This window comes from Protomyctophum bolini (assembly GCF_963924005.1).
Source record: "Protomyctophum bolini genome assembly, chromosome: 4".
In the NCBI taxonomy this organism is placed as follows: Eukaryota; Metazoa; Chordata; class Actinopteri; order Myctophiformes; family Myctophidae; genus Protomyctophum; species Protomyctophum bolini.
In genome coordinates this window covers 5,479,823-5,499,459 of record NC_137865.1, presented here as the reverse complement: position 1 = coordinate 5,499,459, position 19,637 = coordinate 5,479,823, and the positions used below count along the sequence as shown (strand labels likewise).

Below are 19,637 nucleotides of genomic sequence, written 5' to 3'. Positions count from 1 at the left end.
GTTTATTGGGTAACTTAGCAACCGGTTTCTTCTTCTTCTCTGCGTTTTATGGCGGATCGCACCAACATAAAAGTGCATACCGTCACCTACTGTCCTCTTTCCGCGCCGTACTGTAGGCTACTGTAGTGTACATTATGGCAGTACAATTGAGATAACCCTTCCCCAAACTTTGATGGCATTTCTGTCTCTAGGACCCCCAATTTATATTGTAATATCAATGTTAATTAACTCTGAGAGTGTACAAACTATCATTTAGCCCATAACCCACTTTGGAAACTACTTTCCATTTGATTTAAGCTGTAGAGATGGAACGTAAATATAACATTGCTGTGGTTATGATAAAATAAATATATTGTAATTTTGTCTCATGTTGGTAGCCCACCATGTATGCAGAATGTAATTCACCTGCTCAACAAGTTGTACCTGATTCATTGATTATTGTCTTAACAGTTTGTATAGCATGGGTACATATATATATATACAGGGTTAGAAAAAGGAAAAACAATTTACAGTATAGAAAGAAGGGGCTGTGGTCACTGTTCATTGTTTTTAATATCATTAGGAACAGAGTAATTTTCTATCAATGAAAATGCCATCGTGATTCATCTCCATCCAATGTACAGTCTGCACAGCAGCTTGCAATCTGTTCCATATGGTTTGCCTGGGGAAAAACACAACACCATTGCTAATTAGTTATGTACGTTTTGCAACTTGTGGGGATTAGCTTAACATTGGTCATGATAAAACCATCACTGCAGCGAGTAGCCAACGTTATGCACTGACAGCGTTATGTAGGTACAGTAGGCTATTTCACGGCTTTTAAGAGCTCCAAAACTGCAGAATGTTGACATATCGTGGTCTGGGGGGTCGGACTTATGCCTGCTAATAAGCTAGCTTGCATCCGAGTTGTATCACCGGCGCACCAGCGCTAAATAAAAAAGAATAAAGCGCCGATGCGGTGCCAAATGAATGGGTAACGTTGTATGAATGCAACACCGTATCATTCATATCGTTAGTTCACGTGAGGTAACGTTAACCTTTGCTAGAGATTGCGATATTTTTGGCGATGCAGATTGTTAATACATTCAAATAATATTGGTTATTATAATATTTTTCCATAATAAAGGACATAAAAGGCTTCTTACCTCGTCCGCCTTTCAGCCCTCAGTGATGTTGCTCCGTTTTGAGTCCGGTCGCGATGTCCCTTCAAACGAAGGGGATTCTACCCCTCGCCCTCAGCCCTAGCCCTCGCTCCAAAGAGAATTGAGAAAACCCTTCCTCCTCACGTGAACGCGCATAAGCAAGGGCAAGGGCTAAGGGCCAGGATGAAGGGGGGAATTGGGATTGAGCCTTAAGTGTTTCCTGATGTTTGCCATTGTATGCTAGGACAATGGAGGCACCTATTTGGACTCAAACCAGTCTCCATGGTGGTTGGCAGATAGGCCTACTTCAACCCTACACCACCCGGATAGGATCAACCAGAATTTTCATTATTAAAGACTGAATGTCTTCTAAGTGCAGCCGTTTGGACGTCAAAGATGGACGTCATCATGACATGATGATGTCATGATGACGTCTCGACATCATGGCAAGAGTGTGTATAAAGGCCTCACAGCCGAGGTAATTTGCGGTCTTTGGTCTTTAGTGGAGCGATACAGTACAGCACAACCACGGCTGACCCTCCATCACACAACAATAATACATATAGCTATAGTTTCTAACAAATCGCGAACAATGTTCCACAACCGGTACGACAACGACGTTACGGTCTGGAGCCCCCAGGGGCGCATTCACCAGATCGAATATGCAATGGAAGCCGTGAAGCAGGGATCGGCGACGGTGGGTCTCAAGTCTCGCACTCACGCGGTCCTCGTGGCACTGAAGAGAGCTCAGTCGGAGTTGGCCGCCCACCAGAAGAAGATCCTGCACGTCGACAACCACGTGGGCATCTCCATCGCCGGTCTCAACGCCGACGCCCGGCTCCTCTGCAACTTCATGCGTCAGGAGTGCCTGGACTCCAGGTACGTGTTCGACCAGCCACTCCACGTGTCTCGCCTGGTCTCGGCCATCGGAAGCAAGACCCAGATACCGACGCAGAGATACGGACGAAGGCCGTATGGCGTGGGGCTGCTCATTGCCGGATATGACGATATGGGCCCGCACATTTTCCAAACCTGCCCCTCCGCCAACTTCTTCGACTGCAAGGCCATGTCCATAGGCGCGCGCTCCCAGTCCGCACGGACCTACCTGGAGAGAAACATGGACGCCTTCCTCGACTGCGATCTGCACAAGCTCGTGCAACACGGCGTCCGCGCCCTGAGGGAAACCCTGCCCTCTCAGCTGGACCTCACCACGAAGAACGTGTCCATCGGGATCGTCGGCAAAGACATGGACTTCACCGTCTACGACGACGACGACGTCGCCCCGTTCCTCGAGGGACTCGAGGAGAGGCCACAGAGGCTGCAGGCTGCAGAGGAGGAGCCCGCTGCAGAGCCAATGGAAGGCTGAGGCAGAGGAGGAGCCCGCTGCAGAGCCAATGGAAGGCTGAGGTTGGAAATGTCACAGCCCTGATCATCATCATCATCACTATCATCACCAGTCGAAATAACTTTCACTCAAAGGTTTATACAACGTAACATTTTCACAAAAAACATTTTTTTTCCCTTCATGTAATCGGGAGTGAATAATAGCCAAATATTTGACCCGCTTTTCTCCCGATGATTTAGTGCCAATTAAGACCTTTCTATGTGTTGCCACTGGCTCACCCGCCAGTGAGGAGCCCCAACTGGGAGGACATAGTGCCGACATAGTGCCTCCGTCCTATACTACCATTCAACAAACAACCGCCTCGCTGACAGGCTACAGCCCCTCCAGCCTGTAGGAGTACCGGTATATACAGGCCAATGAACACGGGCATGTTGTTTCGGTAAAGACACTCGGCGTAACCGGATGCAGCGTGGTGGATTTAGACCTTGGAAATATAATAAGAGACGTCACCGAGAGGAAACCCTGCATGAGGCGAAATGGACATATAGCGGCCGAAAGTGGTATTGCAGCTCGAGCCAGCACTATTATGCAGCATTGCGCATGTTCACGTTATGGGCCAATGACACGTGAACGCTATATGTTTCATACGTGAACGCGCGCAATGATATAGTCAACGGCCCAGCGTGTTCATGTACGTCTGGCCCATAAGCAATCCTAGAAGAACGCCTCATGTGCTGGGTGAGCCTCTAGTATTAATATATTCTCTAAGATGCAAACCCCTGTAAACTCTATGGTGGTGGGGGCAAGTACTTTTACCTCCCTGCATGCCACCAGAGCTGACCTTTTTTTATCGCTCACCGGTGGTATATACAATAACTAATAACCATTCCGCATAAATGTAATGATCTGCATGTTCCACGGAAATTATTTGATTGGCTGAGCACGGAATGTGATGTATGATGATAAGAGTGCCCCTCACTTCACACAAGTGTGATTGTTTTCTTATACACCATGTAAATTTGTCGAAAATGTTTGTCATGTTGCGACGCGTTGTGAGGTATTTGTGACAAATGTTCACCCGAGATATGGAGACTTGTTATAGGTTTAGGTGCTAAAGGACAAAAGAAAGAAACACTGATGGGGCTAAAACTTCACGGCATAAAACTGTTAGCCAATAGCCTGTCATAGTCCAGTCAAGTCAAGTCATCTCAATCCATTAATAAGAGCACTATAAATGATAAAATATAATGATAGTCGAGTAAGTAAGTAGCCTTGCCGAGCCATGAGCCTGTCTCCTGTTTCTGCAGCGTGAGGCAGCTTGATGTACAAGTATACACCCCCTAGTATGTCGCAGGGATTTTCCCCTAATCTAACCCTTGATGCCGAGTGTCACGCGGGGAGGCACTGCATGGGTCCCATTTTTACAGTCTTTGCTATATGACCCGGCCGGGGATCGAACCCCCGACCTCTCCCAATCTCAGGGCGGACTGAGCTGAATAAAAAGTATAGATAAAATAAGGGGGAATCACACAATCACAGATGAAATAGATGGAACAGAGTTCAAAGTTCATGTGAAAATTCATCATCCATAGGGGGGGACCTGCACCTATGTACTGTAGAATTACTAGACCGTCACAGCGTACAGTGGCTGTTGTGTTGTTGTGGCCACTGTTGAACGTACAGTATATGGCCTCCATCTTGCGCCTCCCTTATCCCTAAACTTATTTGCCATTTTTTTACTATTTTGAAAATCATTTTTAAATATTGTTCAACTAGCCGATCTACACCGTCATGAGCTTGGAGATCAGCTATTTGAACTATTTTAAAAGGTTTTTTAAAATGGTAAAAAATGGCAAATAAGTTTAGGGATAAGGGTTAAGGGGTGGCGCAAGATGTAGCCCTATATAGTGTTAGATTAGATTTGTGGTTCTTGGTCACTTCAATTTCTTAAGGCTTAAAGGTCTTAAATACTTTCTGAAACGTCTATTTCTGAACGTCGTTCATTTTCCTCATAGACTTTTAAAAAGGTATTTATTTAAAGGCGATTACGCCACGGACAAAGCCAACTCGAGTTGTGACACATCGTGACAATAAACACAATGTTTTTCTTCTTACAAAATATCGGCCCAAAACATTGTGTATTGTGTTTTTGAAAAACATTTTTGAATAGTTAAAATAGCCAATCTACAAGCTCACAACGTGTCGATGTAGTAGACTAGTTGAACTAGTTTTTCAAAATTGTAAAAAAAAAAAAACAGACCCAAGACAATGCAGATGACCTGACCATGTGGAGCAGATGGTGCTCCTGGCCAGTGTGTCTTGTGATGATGAATGACAATAAAAACAGATGTTATCAACCTATAACACTACTGGAATGACTTTAATGACAACATGAGGCAAGGAACTGAAGTATTATAATTTACTTAAATACCAGTGACGCTGCCACATAAATGTGTGAAGAAATGTATGTCCTGCCCTGGTATGAGTTTTGAAAGAAACATGTTATGAAACATACTGGGTGATAATAAGGGAATATATTGGTTAAAAAAAGGTATATTTTTTAACCCCGAAATGTAGTGTGCAGTAAAGATTTTTGTTTTGTGTAGTTAAACCATGTCATTTATTTTCCATTGACAAGGTTTGTTCACATGGAGCTGTGGGGAAAAGGCATGTTAGCAATAGTTCCAGGAAGTGAGGTACCAGGAACAACTATAAAAGTACAGGAAGTGACATGAGGTTCCAACTTCCAGTTATCAAAAAGAGTGTTTGGTGGTGGTTTGTCAAAGAGACTCCTTTAAGGTCGATGACAATACTAAACCATAATCAGAAATTGAGTATAGTGGGGCTGAAAATCCTTGAGATCTGAAAAAGAAAGGTTTTGGTCAAAGAACATTTCTGAGGGTTTAGCTCTGAGTCAATTCAGTGCTTTTGGACAAAGAGGAACATGCATGCTGTGGCCTCCTGGTTGGGTGAGGAATATACTTTTCCCCCCCTTTTTGAGCAATGCATAGCCTTTTTATGACTTCATGGATTACTTGTTTCTTTGGAAAATAGAAGATCCACAAATATGTTTTTATTTTTTAAGGTTGTGAGTTGTGACACGGTACATGCTACTAGCCCTAGAATGCTGTGATCTTACACAGATTTCATGTATTTCCAGTATTCATCTATGCCCCCCCCCCCCCCCCGCTTGCGGTTAGCAGACTGACATGTGCAGCATAAATGTAGCACAAATGGGTCACACAATTGGCAACCCACCATGGTATCCGCTATCTGTAGCACTCTTATGGCTCAGTTCATTCCTATATACTCAATAGAAGCCAGTCCATTTCACACAGCTATTTATTGTCAAGTCCAAAGTCAGCTTTGGCGTCGCACAGGGCTAGCTTAGCCGCAATTTGCAACTCTAGATTTTTTTACAATTGGTTGAATCTAGAGTTGCAATAACCTCCATCGACTTCCTATGCATGTTTTTTGGTTTGTGACCTCCTGGTCTTAAATTACGTTAAACTCACCAACATTGCAGCTGTAGTCCAAGCTTGAATTATCCTCTTTCGATCTGGTGTCGCTTGTTTATCATAAAAGTCCCCATAAAAGTAGTTATGAGCTACTTTCTGTCCAAAATATTCCACAACTATTATTCCGAGCCGCCATCTTGGATTTTTTCAACGTGCCATAAAACAAGATGTGAGGGGGAGCGCTTGTTTAATAGAATCTTACCTGCGCAGGTAAGACACCCAAAGAAGAGGCCGACACCCTAGGGAGGGAGGGACGCTATTAAACAAGCGCTCCCCCTCACGTCTTGTTTTATGGCACGTTGAAAAAATCCAAGATGGCGGCTCGGAATAATAGTTGTGGAATATTTTGGACATAAAGTATCTCATAACATCTTTACGGGGGACTTTTATGATAAACAAGCGACACCAGATCGAAAGAGGATAATTCAAGCTTGGACTACAGCTGCAATGTTGGTGAGTTTAACGTAATTTAAGACCAGGAGGTCACAAACCAAAAAACATGCATAGGAAGTCGATGGAGGTTATTGCAACTCTAGATTCAACCAATTGTAAAAAAATCTAGAGTTGCAAATTGCGGCTAGGGCTAGCTGTGCTTCATGAGCCCCTAGCTCTTTTCGGGTCGTAACACATGCTTGGCCACATATTTTACAGGTGCATCCAATTTTTGAGCACAAAAAAGCACAACCTTTGAAGGAAACCGCCTATACAGACAATACAATTTGGATTCAAGGAATTCATTAAAGTAGTTATTATTAATTTAAGCACATTGACTCTATTACAGGACAAAACCACAACAAAACATACCCGCAAATGTTCAGATTTACCTATTTCTGTTTTTTACTAAAGGGTGGATTTTTCTGACCAAACTGCATAGTATGTATATTTTTAAGATTCTGCCAGGTACCAGGCTGAAATAATGTCCCATGGGGTTCCATTTTTAACCATATCTGACATTTTCCTAACTTTGCTTCTACAGGGAAAAACATGCACATGTTCGATTGTATACGTTACCACTTTTAACTCTTTGATTGCTCTTTCTTGCACTCTTTGTTCTATCCCTTTGTTTGCTGTGCTTGCTGTGTTTTTGTTGTTTTGAATGTTACACTATGACTATCTATGCTGCTGCATTGTCTGAAGGAAGACTAAACAAAAATAAGGTTTACTCTTAAGTAGGCCTACCTGCACAAGATGTAACAAAGTACAACCTTGATCCTTGAAATATCCTACCCAAACCACCAAATGGAAATTAATAGCTAATCTTTGAGAGATACAGAGACAAAATAACATTTTTTTTCCACTTAATGTTGACTTAATGTAATAATTAAAATGTGTACTATTAAGATTAAAACATATCTTGTATCTCTTCGGGGCAAAAATTAATACCACTGTCCCCAGAGGCTGCAGCTCTCAAGACCTGTAAAACTACATTTCAGAATCTGTGAATCAGTCTCTGTCACCTATACCTTAACCTTAACCTTAACCTTAACCTTAACCTTATAACCTATAATTGTTTGGCCCGCGGGGGAACTTCAGTATGTCAGTATGTCACCCTTTTCCACCGGTTGGGAACCGGTTCAGTTCAGAACCAGTATTTAGTCCATGAACCATCCATCCATCCATCTTCAACCGCTTATACGTAGTCTGGCTCCACCAGAGTGTTCCAGACTTCCCTCTCCAGAGCGTGGATATCTCGCCCCATTAAAGCATGGATATCTAGCCCCATGTTTATTCCATTGTTCTGGAAATTCCATTCTGGAAAGCCATGGATAGCTAATTACCATAATGCATTACCATGCATCAACCTCCATTCCTCCATTGTTTGTCCACTGAAATTAGTTGTTGTACTATTCTGCTATGTCTGTCTAAAAGTACAGTAGGCCTACTTGTTAGAGTTAAAGGAATATATCCCACCCTTTTCACATTGGCCTGTTACAGCGCCACCAACATGTGGATTTTTGAAAATGACTCAAATCATGAATGCAGCATGTACATTCTAAAGTACTCAGATGATACAACTTCAGTTTATCTTCTAGATAGTTCCAGTGATCCTGGACTGCACCAACACAGAGTAAATAAGGTGGTTGAATGGAGTGATAAAAACGCTCTCATCATTAACACAAAAAAGACAGAAGAGATTATTTTCGGTGCACCACTAGAGACACACAGATCCCCCATCACTATGCTCTCAACTCTGAGGCTTAATCTGGATTTTGGCCAGGACTAGACTGAGCTGTGGACATTGCTCTCTGCCCATATGTTTCTATGTATGTAACTGTATTTTATTTAAAAAAAATTGTCCTGTGTTATGTCAAGTAGTAGTATTGAAGAAGCGTTGTATATCCTAGGCTATATATTTGTATTATTGAGATTCAAACATATCTTGTATCTCTTCAGGGCAAGAATAACAAACATCAAAGACATTCCACAAATTTGTTTTAGATGGTTCTTAATAATATCCAGAGAGGCCGCATTACTAACCCTGTCCAACCCTGTATGCACTAACCCTAACCTTATACTGCACTCGGAAGCGTGCGTTGGAATGGCCCTGTCCCCAGAGGCTGCAGCTCTCAACGCCTGTAAAACGACATTTCAGAGTCTGTGACCTAATTTATTTGTTTTGGTATATCCTCCTGGAGAGAAAAACATACTGAACTTTTAACTTACTAACTTACTAAGAAAATAGTAAAGTCACTCATGTCATGACTCATGAGCTAATTGAAGTGACCAACATCTGCCGTAGGCGCATACATATAATGGATTTGCTTGTTTTTGTCATTATTGATAGTTGAATCATTTAGATTTATTACCTTTTTTTGGCCTGCGGGGGAACTTCAGTATTTCAGTATGTCAGTGTTTCAAGTTTTTGTTGTATTTATCTAATGTGCAAAATCACACAAAATGTATATACACTTCACACAATATTACAACGCAAAAAAGCTAATGTTACTTCTGCCGAATCAGTTACATTTTCGCTGGAAACGTAAAGGATACAGAGACACCTCCCCGACAATATCGCAGAGACAGTTTGTTTCTTTTATAGGACCACAATTATTATGAGACGATTTTAAGCACACTGCTCAAGCAGAAGTGGTGGAGTTGGAATGTATAGCCTACACTATAGCCTTCAATTAAGAATGTTTTAGATTACATCAAATGAATCTATTGTGTGTGTGTGTACTGCATGATGCAGTTGGATGATGTTGATTATTTATTGCCACTTATATTTATTTTATATAGATGATGATAGACGCCTAAGCTTCCACTGCTGCTGGCTGCATGCTGCTGCTGCTGTTATCATGGAGCCCATATTTGGAAAGCTGAGGTACACCACACACAGAACCATAACTTATTTTTCTTTAACTTTTATTGAAACCCGTATTTTACCTGCATCGTGTTTGCACTACATATCTGTTTACGGCTTGAAATGATTGGCTCTCTTAATTTGCGGCTCTGAGGGAACTTTCTCAATGCTGCTCTCAGGGCATCTTAAATGCTATACATAGAACCATGTTAATTTTCTGCTCTGAGGGCAGCTTTTGAATTCCGCTCTAAGGTTAGCAAAATGCTATACATACACCAATGTTACATTTCTGCTCTGAGGGCAGCTTTTGAATTTCGCTCTAAGGGCAGCTTAAGGTGTTGTACAGCTTTCCTGATCTCCTCAGTGCCATGTCGCAGCTGATGGGGAGGTTGGTCTGTGCTGGTTGGATATCTGGGGAGTTTGCTGGTGGGGGGTCTATTCAGCAGGTCTATTCAGCAGTTCCTCAAAGTTCTGCCCATCTATGTAGTTAGCCATCCTTTGTTTTAATGCTGCATCTTTATCTCTGACTGGTCTTTGCCTGATATATTTGCATGTCGTACACCTGCTTCATGTTTCCGTTTCTTGCTGCTTGTGTGAGTATTGGTCAGTAGGAATAGTAGCAAAAAGTGTATGAAGAAAACCCATAATGGCGGAAATTATAATCTGGTACAAGTGGCCTATAGGAGAGTGAGAATTCAAGGAATCCAACAAGTTTCACAGCAATCGAGAGCTTATTTAGGCAGTTGTGTAACAACCCAAGGAATTCAAGGGGAAATAACTGTGATTGTATACGACCTGAGGTTCAAGAGTTATTGGGCAACACGTGAATATGCCTGTTATAGTGCCACCATGAGGTGATAAGAAAAATGTGGCATTTCTTCCTTGGCCTATAGTGCCCTAGTGGGAATGTGTGGGTAAAAGTTTCACGGAAATTATTTGAGGCCTTTTGTTCAAAAAGGCCTCTCCTGCAAACCTTGGAAGTCTTTATGACATGACTATGGATTATGTATATACCGATTTGCAAAATCTGTAGGAGTAACGAAGTCGGCCTCCTCGATCGTGATGTGAAACATTTTTGGACAGAGGTTCTGCACTGGCATCCAGACAGTGTGCGTGCACAGTTTCACGACAATAGTTACTCATAAAAACAGACCGATCGGCCCGAAAAACATGTCCCACAGGTAAAGTAAATGCAAAACATTGAAATACTAATGGCATTCTGTACTTTTATACACACACACACACACACACACACACACACACACACACACACACACACACACACTATTTCTGACAGCAAATAAACATTTCCATGGTTTTGTAAGGGAATCACTAAAGACCGCATTGGACGTAGTCGAGCCAGTTGAGCTACATGCACGTGCACCCACATGTAGGTCAGAAGGCCTCTGTCCGTTCGCATAGAAAAGCATTAGCAAAGTTCGGTGTGACTGCACCCTTAAAAATGTCCCCAGAGGCTACATTTCAGAATATGTGAAAGTCAAGATGACAGAGACTGAAAGCCTCTGTCACCTTTAGTTTGGTCAGCATGTCAGTGGGATCAAGTTCAAGTGGTATTTATGTAGAATGCAAAATCACAAGAATGTCCACTTTACAACATAAAACCTCTAATACCTCTAAAACATGCAGACGGCCAGACGCCGACATTATGCTTGATCATAATAAAAAGTCAGTTTTCTTTTAAAAACATTCATGGATTCAACGTGTCTTACAGAAGTATCGGGGCACGGTGGGAGAAGGCCCTACTCCACCAGCTGACATTTTATACATTTTTACGGGTCCGTGTCATTAGTAAACAGATGACAGCTTCCGTACTCCGGATTTCAGAAGGTGTAGTGCCAGACTCAATATAGCATTCAGGTGGTGTAGTTCCAGAGTATATAGATTCAAACATATCTTGACTCTAGTTCGGGGCGAGCATGGGGAAAAAACAAAACCCTTCAAATCAAAGACATATAACATGCACAAATTGTTTAAACGGCATTTAGGTGCTTTTGGGGCGGGAACCCCTTTTGGTGTTTTAAACATTATGTTGTAATTTAGCTATTGAAAAATAGCAGATCTACAAGCTCATAAACTACGAGCTTGTAGGTCTGCTATATTTGAAAAATCGTGGAAATATTTATTTCAGAAAACTGGAGGATTTAGAAGATTTGTTTTTAATTTTGAGGTCTGCAGGCCTAAATGGGAATGTCCACAGAGGGTGCAGCTCTCAAGACCTGTGGAACGTCATTTCAAAGTCTGTGAAAGTGACAGATACTGAAAGGCTCTGGTCAGCTGTCCTTAAATTGTAGACACTTTGCAAAATATTTAAAAGAAAGTGAAAATAGCAGCGCTAAAAGCTCACTGATCAGAGAGAAGCAAAAGTGTTAAAATGAAGAATGGAATATAAAACAATGCCAAGGTTATTCATAGTAGGGCTTTGGGGTGATTAGACAGTTACATTATGAAAGTTGAAAGTGAGATCTGTGTAGAGGGTAGTTTAGATTTAGGACCAATGACAAATTGTAGGACATTCAATCTGTGACAACAGCTCTGAGAGGGACTATTGGGAGCGAGTGGTATGAATATTTCATGGGTATTGTCAGCGTAGCAGTGACATTGGATGAAATACCTGCAACATACGTGGCGAAGCATGTATAACGAGAAGAGCAGGGTCCTATGAAGCACAGAGCCCTGTGGGATGCCAAAGCTGACTTTGAACTTGCCTGACTGGGTTCTATGGAGTATATAGGTATCAACTGAGCCATAAGAATGCAGTTACAGATAACAAGGTGGGTTGATGGGCGGTGTGTATAGCAGAATGGTATGATCCACAGTATCAAATGCTGGCTAAGTCCAAGGGAATGCTGTCGCACAAAAAAACATATTTTCCGCCCCCATGTTCTATATGATGACACGGAGCTCCGCCCACAATTGCTCTCACTGTAGCCTATATATATTCTTGCCATTTGTGTCGCATATGAAATGGGACCCAAGAAGCTCTTGAAGAACTGAATACAGAAGAACATACATTTTGATTCCAGGTAAGAATATATATATATATATACATTTATATTTTCTATATGTATACTACTAGCAGTAGTATACAAAGCTTATAGAGTACTCTCTTATGTGTCGGTGCATATACCTGAACCACATCAGTGGTGATCATTGATTAACATGTTTTTTGCACTTATGCTTTGCTTTTCCAGTTACCATGGCGGCACATCTTATGGCACACCAGGCTGCTGTGCCAATTGGTTGGTTCATTATTATTATTATTATTATTATTATTATTACTATTTTCATCATTTGCTCTAACCAGTGGTGTCAATTAGGGTCTCCCAGGATGACAATTTCATCCCCTGGTGTTCATATTTAACCTCAAATTCAGTTGTTTCAACATGACATTCCTCTTTTGGGCATGTCATTATATGCAAGCATTTTCTCTTTCTCAACCCCAACAAATTGTAAAAATGTGGGGTCTAATTGTTTAAACTTTTGACATTTCCATCCCCCCCCCGTTCCTGAAATTATGCCTCTGGCTCTAACTTTCATTCTTCTTTCTTCCCACTATTAAGCATGCATGTTTCGAGTGGAAGTGTACCAGATCTGTACCGCACCAAATCGCCGCATCCAGCGACTACATGGTTGAGTTGAAGAAGACGCCTGCACACACTGCGAGGGCTGCTGTCGGTTGCTTCACCTACGAGCTCCAAAATCCCAGCAACAAATCAGTCACCAAGCCGATGGCTTACTTGTTCTCTGTGCCCTATGACTACAACCTGTACTCCAACTGGCATGCAGGGGGGTTCTATAGCCGCAGCAACATTTGCAACTACGATCTTTGGTACGTGTAACCGAGATCTCCTATACTCATAGGGGACGGTCAGGGGAGTCTATAAGGGCTCGTATTCAGGGAGGCCTTATTATAGCCTAAGGACAATTCTGAGCGTGGATTTAAAAGACGCAAAGTCCTTCTCTTACTCAGGCGGTGAATTTAAAATCGAGGCCACAATGACAGACACTTACACGCCTGTCATGATTGTGGAAATTTATAACGCCTGATTTCAGGGTTATATTTAAAGAATGTCCACGTGATATTTTTGGGTTAAAATTAAAAGGTTTTTGTTATATTACGTTTTTCTGTCGCCCTTCCTTTTTGATGCCTGTAATGTTTTTGCAGCCATGAATCGAAAGACTTTTGGCTTTTATTATGATCTCCAGTATATTGTAATGTTTTTGATCCTCATTGTTGGAGGCTTTGTACACAAACTAAAAATGTACTGTTTAGTATTCTTAAAGATTAAATATAATAATGTAAAATAATCACAGGTGCACTTAAAATCATAAAAGCATGTAATCAGTCACTTGTGTTTGTGTGGAAATGTTTACCAAGCATGCACACAACTAAGAGAAAGGTATTGGTAACTTGACTTTGAAATGACGTTCCACAGGTCTTGAGAGCTGCACCCTCTGTGGACATTCCCATTTAGGCCTGACCTCAAAGTTTAAAAACAATCTTTTAACTAGTATTGGCTTTCATGGAAATCGGACTGTTGATGATGATGATGATGATGATGGGTATTTTGTTCAAAAATCGACCTGCTGGTGGCGCTATAACAGGCCATTTTGAAAAGTGTGGAATGTCTTCCTCGGCCTAGTGGGAATGTCACGGCAATCGCACCACGCTGCATTCATGATTTGAGGCATTTTGTTCAAAACGAGTCAAATCTTAACCAATCGGGAATTAGCCAATCGGGAATTTACAAAAAAATAATTGTATCACTGTCTGGTGATGGTAGTGGTAGATCTCACCAGGCTTCATGTGAAACAAGTCATTAACGCATATACTGTATATATTGTGCCTGACAGGGTCATCCACCCCTGAACTATACATGTACAGTAGGCTACAACATCAGTTTTTAATAGCATTGGATACAAAAGTAATCCAATGTCACAAAAATGCACAACGAATTGTCCTAAAATCTAAATGATTCAACTATCAATAATGACAAAAACAAGCGAATTCATTATATAAATGCGCCTATAGTTATGTTGGTCACTTCAATTAGCTTATGAGTGAATTTACTATTTTCTTTAAAGTTAAAAGTTCTGTATGTTTTTCTCTCCAGGAGGCTATACCAAAACAATACTAATAACCAAACAGTGTAGATTCAAATTATCATAATTATTACAATGAGAGAGGATCATATTACTGTGTAGCCTATATGATGTCACATGTGTTATTGTGACCTTGCAGATCTGATTTTTGTATGCGTTTAAACATTTGAGTATAGGCCTAGATACTTTTACTCTGGTGAGTATACATTTTGATGCAAATGCATTTATAATTTGACTCGAGTAAAACATTCAATAGAGGACTTTTACTTTTAACAGGGTAGTCTATATATTTTGTATTGTGTTGCTTTACTTTTGCTTGAGTAAAAGTAAAGTTTCTTTGCGACACCTTGGCTTGCATTGTCCAAGGATAATGCGGGATGCAGCTGCTGAAGTACATTGTGTACTTTTCATAGTGTATGACTTGCATATCTTGTTTGTCACGTAATGTGACTTGTTCGCCAATTATATCTTTGTATTTCATAAACTGATTGATTCGGCATGGTGTCATCTTGTCCTCCGTGCTCACCGATAGTGGCAGGGCAACAAATTATTTAAAATGCATGGATAAAACCGAACCTGCCTCCCAAATGTATTATTGTCTGCATGTAAAGAAACTTCCATAATTTCTATAAGACACTACTGATGATGTTTTAAACAAGTTATCTGGCCTCACAAATTGTCAATCTGAATTCCTGGTCACTATCTCTCAATACTAATATGTGAGATGGCTTGACATGTTTTTTTAACACTACATTTCCTTTCTGACAGAGACACTTTGCCTCCCACTGACTGGATTATTCACAACAATGTGTTCATGTTTACACTTTACAGAGAGATGAGATTTATAAACAACTGATTGGTACAGTAGCCTACAGTATGTCCATGGGCTCATGTTTTCCCCTAATTTTGCGTGCCTTTATTTGGGCTATTGGGAGAAGACGTTTGTTCTATAAACTCCAGTTAATTCTTGAGTTCCGCAGTTACTGAACGGACAATATTAAATTGACCATTGAGTTCTCACAACAAAGCGTCAATTTCCTGGATCTAACGATGTTTAAAGATGAGTTGAGCAAACTCCACACTATACTTGTATAGGAAGATAACCTCAAGAAACACTCTTCTGAGAGTGGATTCATTCCACCTGCCTCATCTGATTTCAAACATTCCCTTTGACCAGCCACATTTGATTGTGATTTTAACCAAAAAGCTGCTGACATGACTATCAGATTTAAGAGAGGGGCTACCGTCTGTGACAGTGTTGTTTTTGGCAGCAAATTTAGATTTTAGTTTCAGTCATTAGTCTCTTGAATAGTTTTCAATTAGTTTTAGTCACATTTTATTCACCTAGAATGTTTTAGTGTTAAGTCTAGTTTTAGTCGACTAAATATAAGATTTTAGTCGACTAAATCTACAGTTGATTTAGTCGACTAAAATGTATTTTGGCGGGCCTTGATGCCGTCGTAATGACTGTTTTTACACTTAAAAAGTAGCTGATCTACAGGCGCTCACAACGCGTCACGCTGCGAGAACGAGAAGCGAGGTCGCGCTGAAACAACAGAGCTTCTTATACGGCATAGTTGAGAAGCAGGAGTTAAACTATTAATCTGGTGTCAGTGAGGTCAGATGTAGAGTTGCTGGCCGGCTCCATATATTCAGATCTAGCATGTCGAACCATGTATGGCTATCCAGGGTTCGATGAGGTCAGTGTCGTGATCTTCATATATGGAGATCCAGGTGATGATAGTCATGGGCATCTGCGGCCAAATGTGGCATCATGCCACATATAAATCTGTTTTCCTGATATGAAAGTGTTTGAGAACCACTATCGCATATCATGTATCTATCCTTGAGCATGCATATTGTGTGTTCCGATAAAGCAGCAGCGACCATGGCCTCATTCAGTCACATGTTTGTTATAGTGTCTGTTGAGCGGTTATAAGTCCATATAGCTCCTCATTCTCTTAACATCCTGCTCCAGAAGGAGCTACCAGCCAACAGGACCAACACAAGTTTGAACGGTGAGTCGATTTCCTTTTTTTTTTTTTATGTTTGTTTCAGCAAACTTTGGTTCTTTAAGCATAATTTGATGGTAAAACATGAATATATACAGGCAATAACCACCAGCACCTTTATCATCTCATTTCTGTATAGCAGTTCAATCATTAATTTTAAAGTTATTAATGTTTTCTTCGTATTCATTATGAACTGTTTCTAGATGCGGATCTTCGTGTCCATACTGGCTCTTCTGGTCCAGTGCCACAGTGTCGCAGCAGGTATGTTCAATAGATTTAACCCAATCTGAACGGGAACCCCGTTTGGTGTTTTAAGCATTATGTTACACTTTAGCTATTGCCACGCTACGAGCTTGTAGATCCGCAAATCTTTGAATATATATTCTTTCAGAGCGAATGTTTTTTACTCATATTTTTTGCTTCTTCTGGGCGGGTTCCTGGAACAACATATTTTCAAATGGGGGTTGGCAACCAATTACATATAAGTTCTGGGGTCCTTGACATGAAATATTGAGAACCACTGATATAGAAACATGAGGTTTTTCAGAAAATTGTCAGGATTTAGAAGACATTTTTTTAATATATTAATTATATTAATTATATTAATATTCGATTTTATTTGAACTCTCAACCACTTCAACCCCATCTATACTTTGGCTACTGAAAGATACATAGGCAATCTACAATCTCACAATTCAATTCAATTGAAATACAAATACTGTAGGAATGCCATAGGTAATGACCCATACATGTGTTTTTGAATGTATGTCTAGCTCTGCTTCTGCACAGTAAAAAAGTAAATAAAATAAAGCACACAAATGATCCGTTTCACCAAATGTATATTTTGCTGTGGAATTTTCATATCTAACAAAAGAAATGCCAGTCTTTGTTTAGTTTTTTCATTAGCTAAACTTCTCCTCCCATTATTCTCTGTATGAAAACGCAGCACCCCCGGGTCTCCCCGGTGATGACCCTCCCCTGGATGGGCTCCCTCCCCTGGATGACCCTCTCGTGGGTGATAACCCTCCCCTGGATGCGGTCCTTTTCCTGGCTGACCATCCCCTGGATGACCCTCCCCAGCTGCGAGCGGGTCCCCCTCCCCATGATAACCCTCCCCCGGGTGGGATGCTCCCTTTCGGGATGCCAGGTAATGACCCATAAATCTGTATTTGAATGTATAATACATACCCTTACATTTGTAGCTCTGCTTCATGCACAGTAAAAAAATAAAGCACGCTCCGTTTCACCAAATTTTTGCTGTGGAATTTTCATATCTTTTTGTTTTTTTCCATTTTGGTAAACTTCTCCCATTATTCTCTGTATGAAAACGCAGCAGCCCCGGGTTTGATCCCTCCCCCAGGTCTCCCTGCCCAGGGTAACCCTCCTATCCCCTCCTATCCCCTGAGTTCCCATCGCCTGAGTTACCTGGTCATGGACCTGAATCGGTATTGGCGTGAACAAAATGCAGCAGGTACGTTCAGAGACATTCAATAGATTTGAATGGGTCAAATACCACATTCTATTTGATTTTGAACTCTTAACCAGCTATAAGCCCTACCTGTCTACTTTGGCTACTGAAAAATTGCCGATCTCACAATTCAATTATTTTTCTTAATTTAATTTGAAAGAAAAATCTTAAAAGATTTTTAAAGGTTTTCACCAGGGAATGCCAGGTTCCCATGAATCTTTATTTGAATGTATACTGTATAATACCATTACATTCCTATAGGTCTGCTTCTGCACAGTAACAAATAAAATAAAAAATCCCACAAATGATCCATTTCACCAAATGTATCTTTACTTTACTTTATTTGTTTATTTAGACGGGACAGAGCATATTAATGAACAGATTTATTTTTAGCGTAAATACACCGGATTTAGCAGAGATGCTATTTTCCATCTGTAGTCCCTTTTTAGGACATTGAACAATGAAGAAATGTAAAAATAATAATAAAATAAAGCACACAAATGATCCGTTTCACCAAATTTATATTTTGCTGTGGAATTTTCATATCTTTGTTTTGTTTTTTCATTTGGTAAACTTCTTCTCTCATTATTCTCTGTATGAAAACGCAGCATCCCCGGGTCCCCCTCCCTCGGATCTCCCTTCCCTGGACGACCCTCCCCTGGGTAACCCTTCCCTGGGTAACCCTCCCCTGGATGGGCTCCCTTCCCTGGATAACCCTCCCCAGCTGCGAGCGGGTCCCCCTCCCCATGATAACCCTCGCCCGGGTGGGTCCCAGCTGCGAGCGGGTCCCCCTCCCCATGATAACCCTCGCCCGGGGGGGCCCCAGCTGCGAGCGGGTCCCCCTCCCCATGATAACCCTTCCCTGGATAACCCTCCCCAGGGTGGGCTCCCTTCCCTGGATGACCCTCCCCAGGGTGGGCTCCCTTCCCTGGATAACCCTCCCCAGCTGCGAGCGGGTCCCCCTCCCCATGATAACCCTCCCCCGGGTGCAGGGATCCCTTTCGGGATGCCAGGTAATGACCCATAAATCTGTATTTGAATGTATAATACTCTTACTCTTTGTAGCACTGCTTCTGCACAGTAAAAAGATAAAGCACGATCCGTTTCACCAAATGTATCTTTTGCTGTGGAATTTTCAAACAAAAAATGCCAGTCTTTGTTTTATTCTTTTCATTTTGGTAAACTTATTCTCTGTATGAAAATGCAGGAACTCTGATGGGTTCCCTTCCCCTGGGTCTCCTTCGCCTGGGTTCCCCGAGACGACCAAATGAACGGCTTCCGATTCACCGTGGACAAAATGCAGCAGGTACGTTCAAAGATATTCAATAGATGTAATGGGTCAAATACCACATTAGATTTTTAACTCTTAACCACTTACGCCCTGCTGTCTATACTTTGGCTACTGAAAGATAGGCAATCTCACAATTAAATTAAATTGAAATATTTTTTTCACCAATAGGAATGCCAGGTAATGACCCATACATCTGTATTTAAATGTATAATACCTTTGCATTTCTAGCTCTGCCTCTGCACAGTAAAAAAAAAAAAAAAAAAAAGCACAGAATGATCCGTTTCACCAAATGTATCTTTTGCTGTGGAATTTTCATATCTAACAAAAAATGCCAGTCTTTGTTTTTTTTTTCCATTTTGGTAAACTTCTCCCATTTTTCTCTGTATGAAAACACTGCAGCTCCGGGTCTGATCCTTCCCCCGGATCTCACTGCCCA

The 19,637-nt window shown here is 41.3% G+C and overlaps 1 protein-coding gene across 1 annotated transcript; it reads left to right on the top strand.

Moving 5' to 3' along the window:
• Window positions 1–1,734: 1,734 nt before the first annotated feature.
• LOC308313897 (proteasome subunit alpha type-1-like) lies at window positions 1,735–2,508 on the top strand (the record flags this gene model as incomplete). Its single annotated transcript, XM_080761224.1, has 1 exon — window positions 1,735–2,508. One exon carries the CDS (start codon window positions 1,735–1,737, stop codon window positions 2,506–2,508), a length of 774 nt encoding a protein of 257 aa, XP_080617350.1.
• Window positions 2,509–19,637: the final 17,129 nt, after the last annotated feature.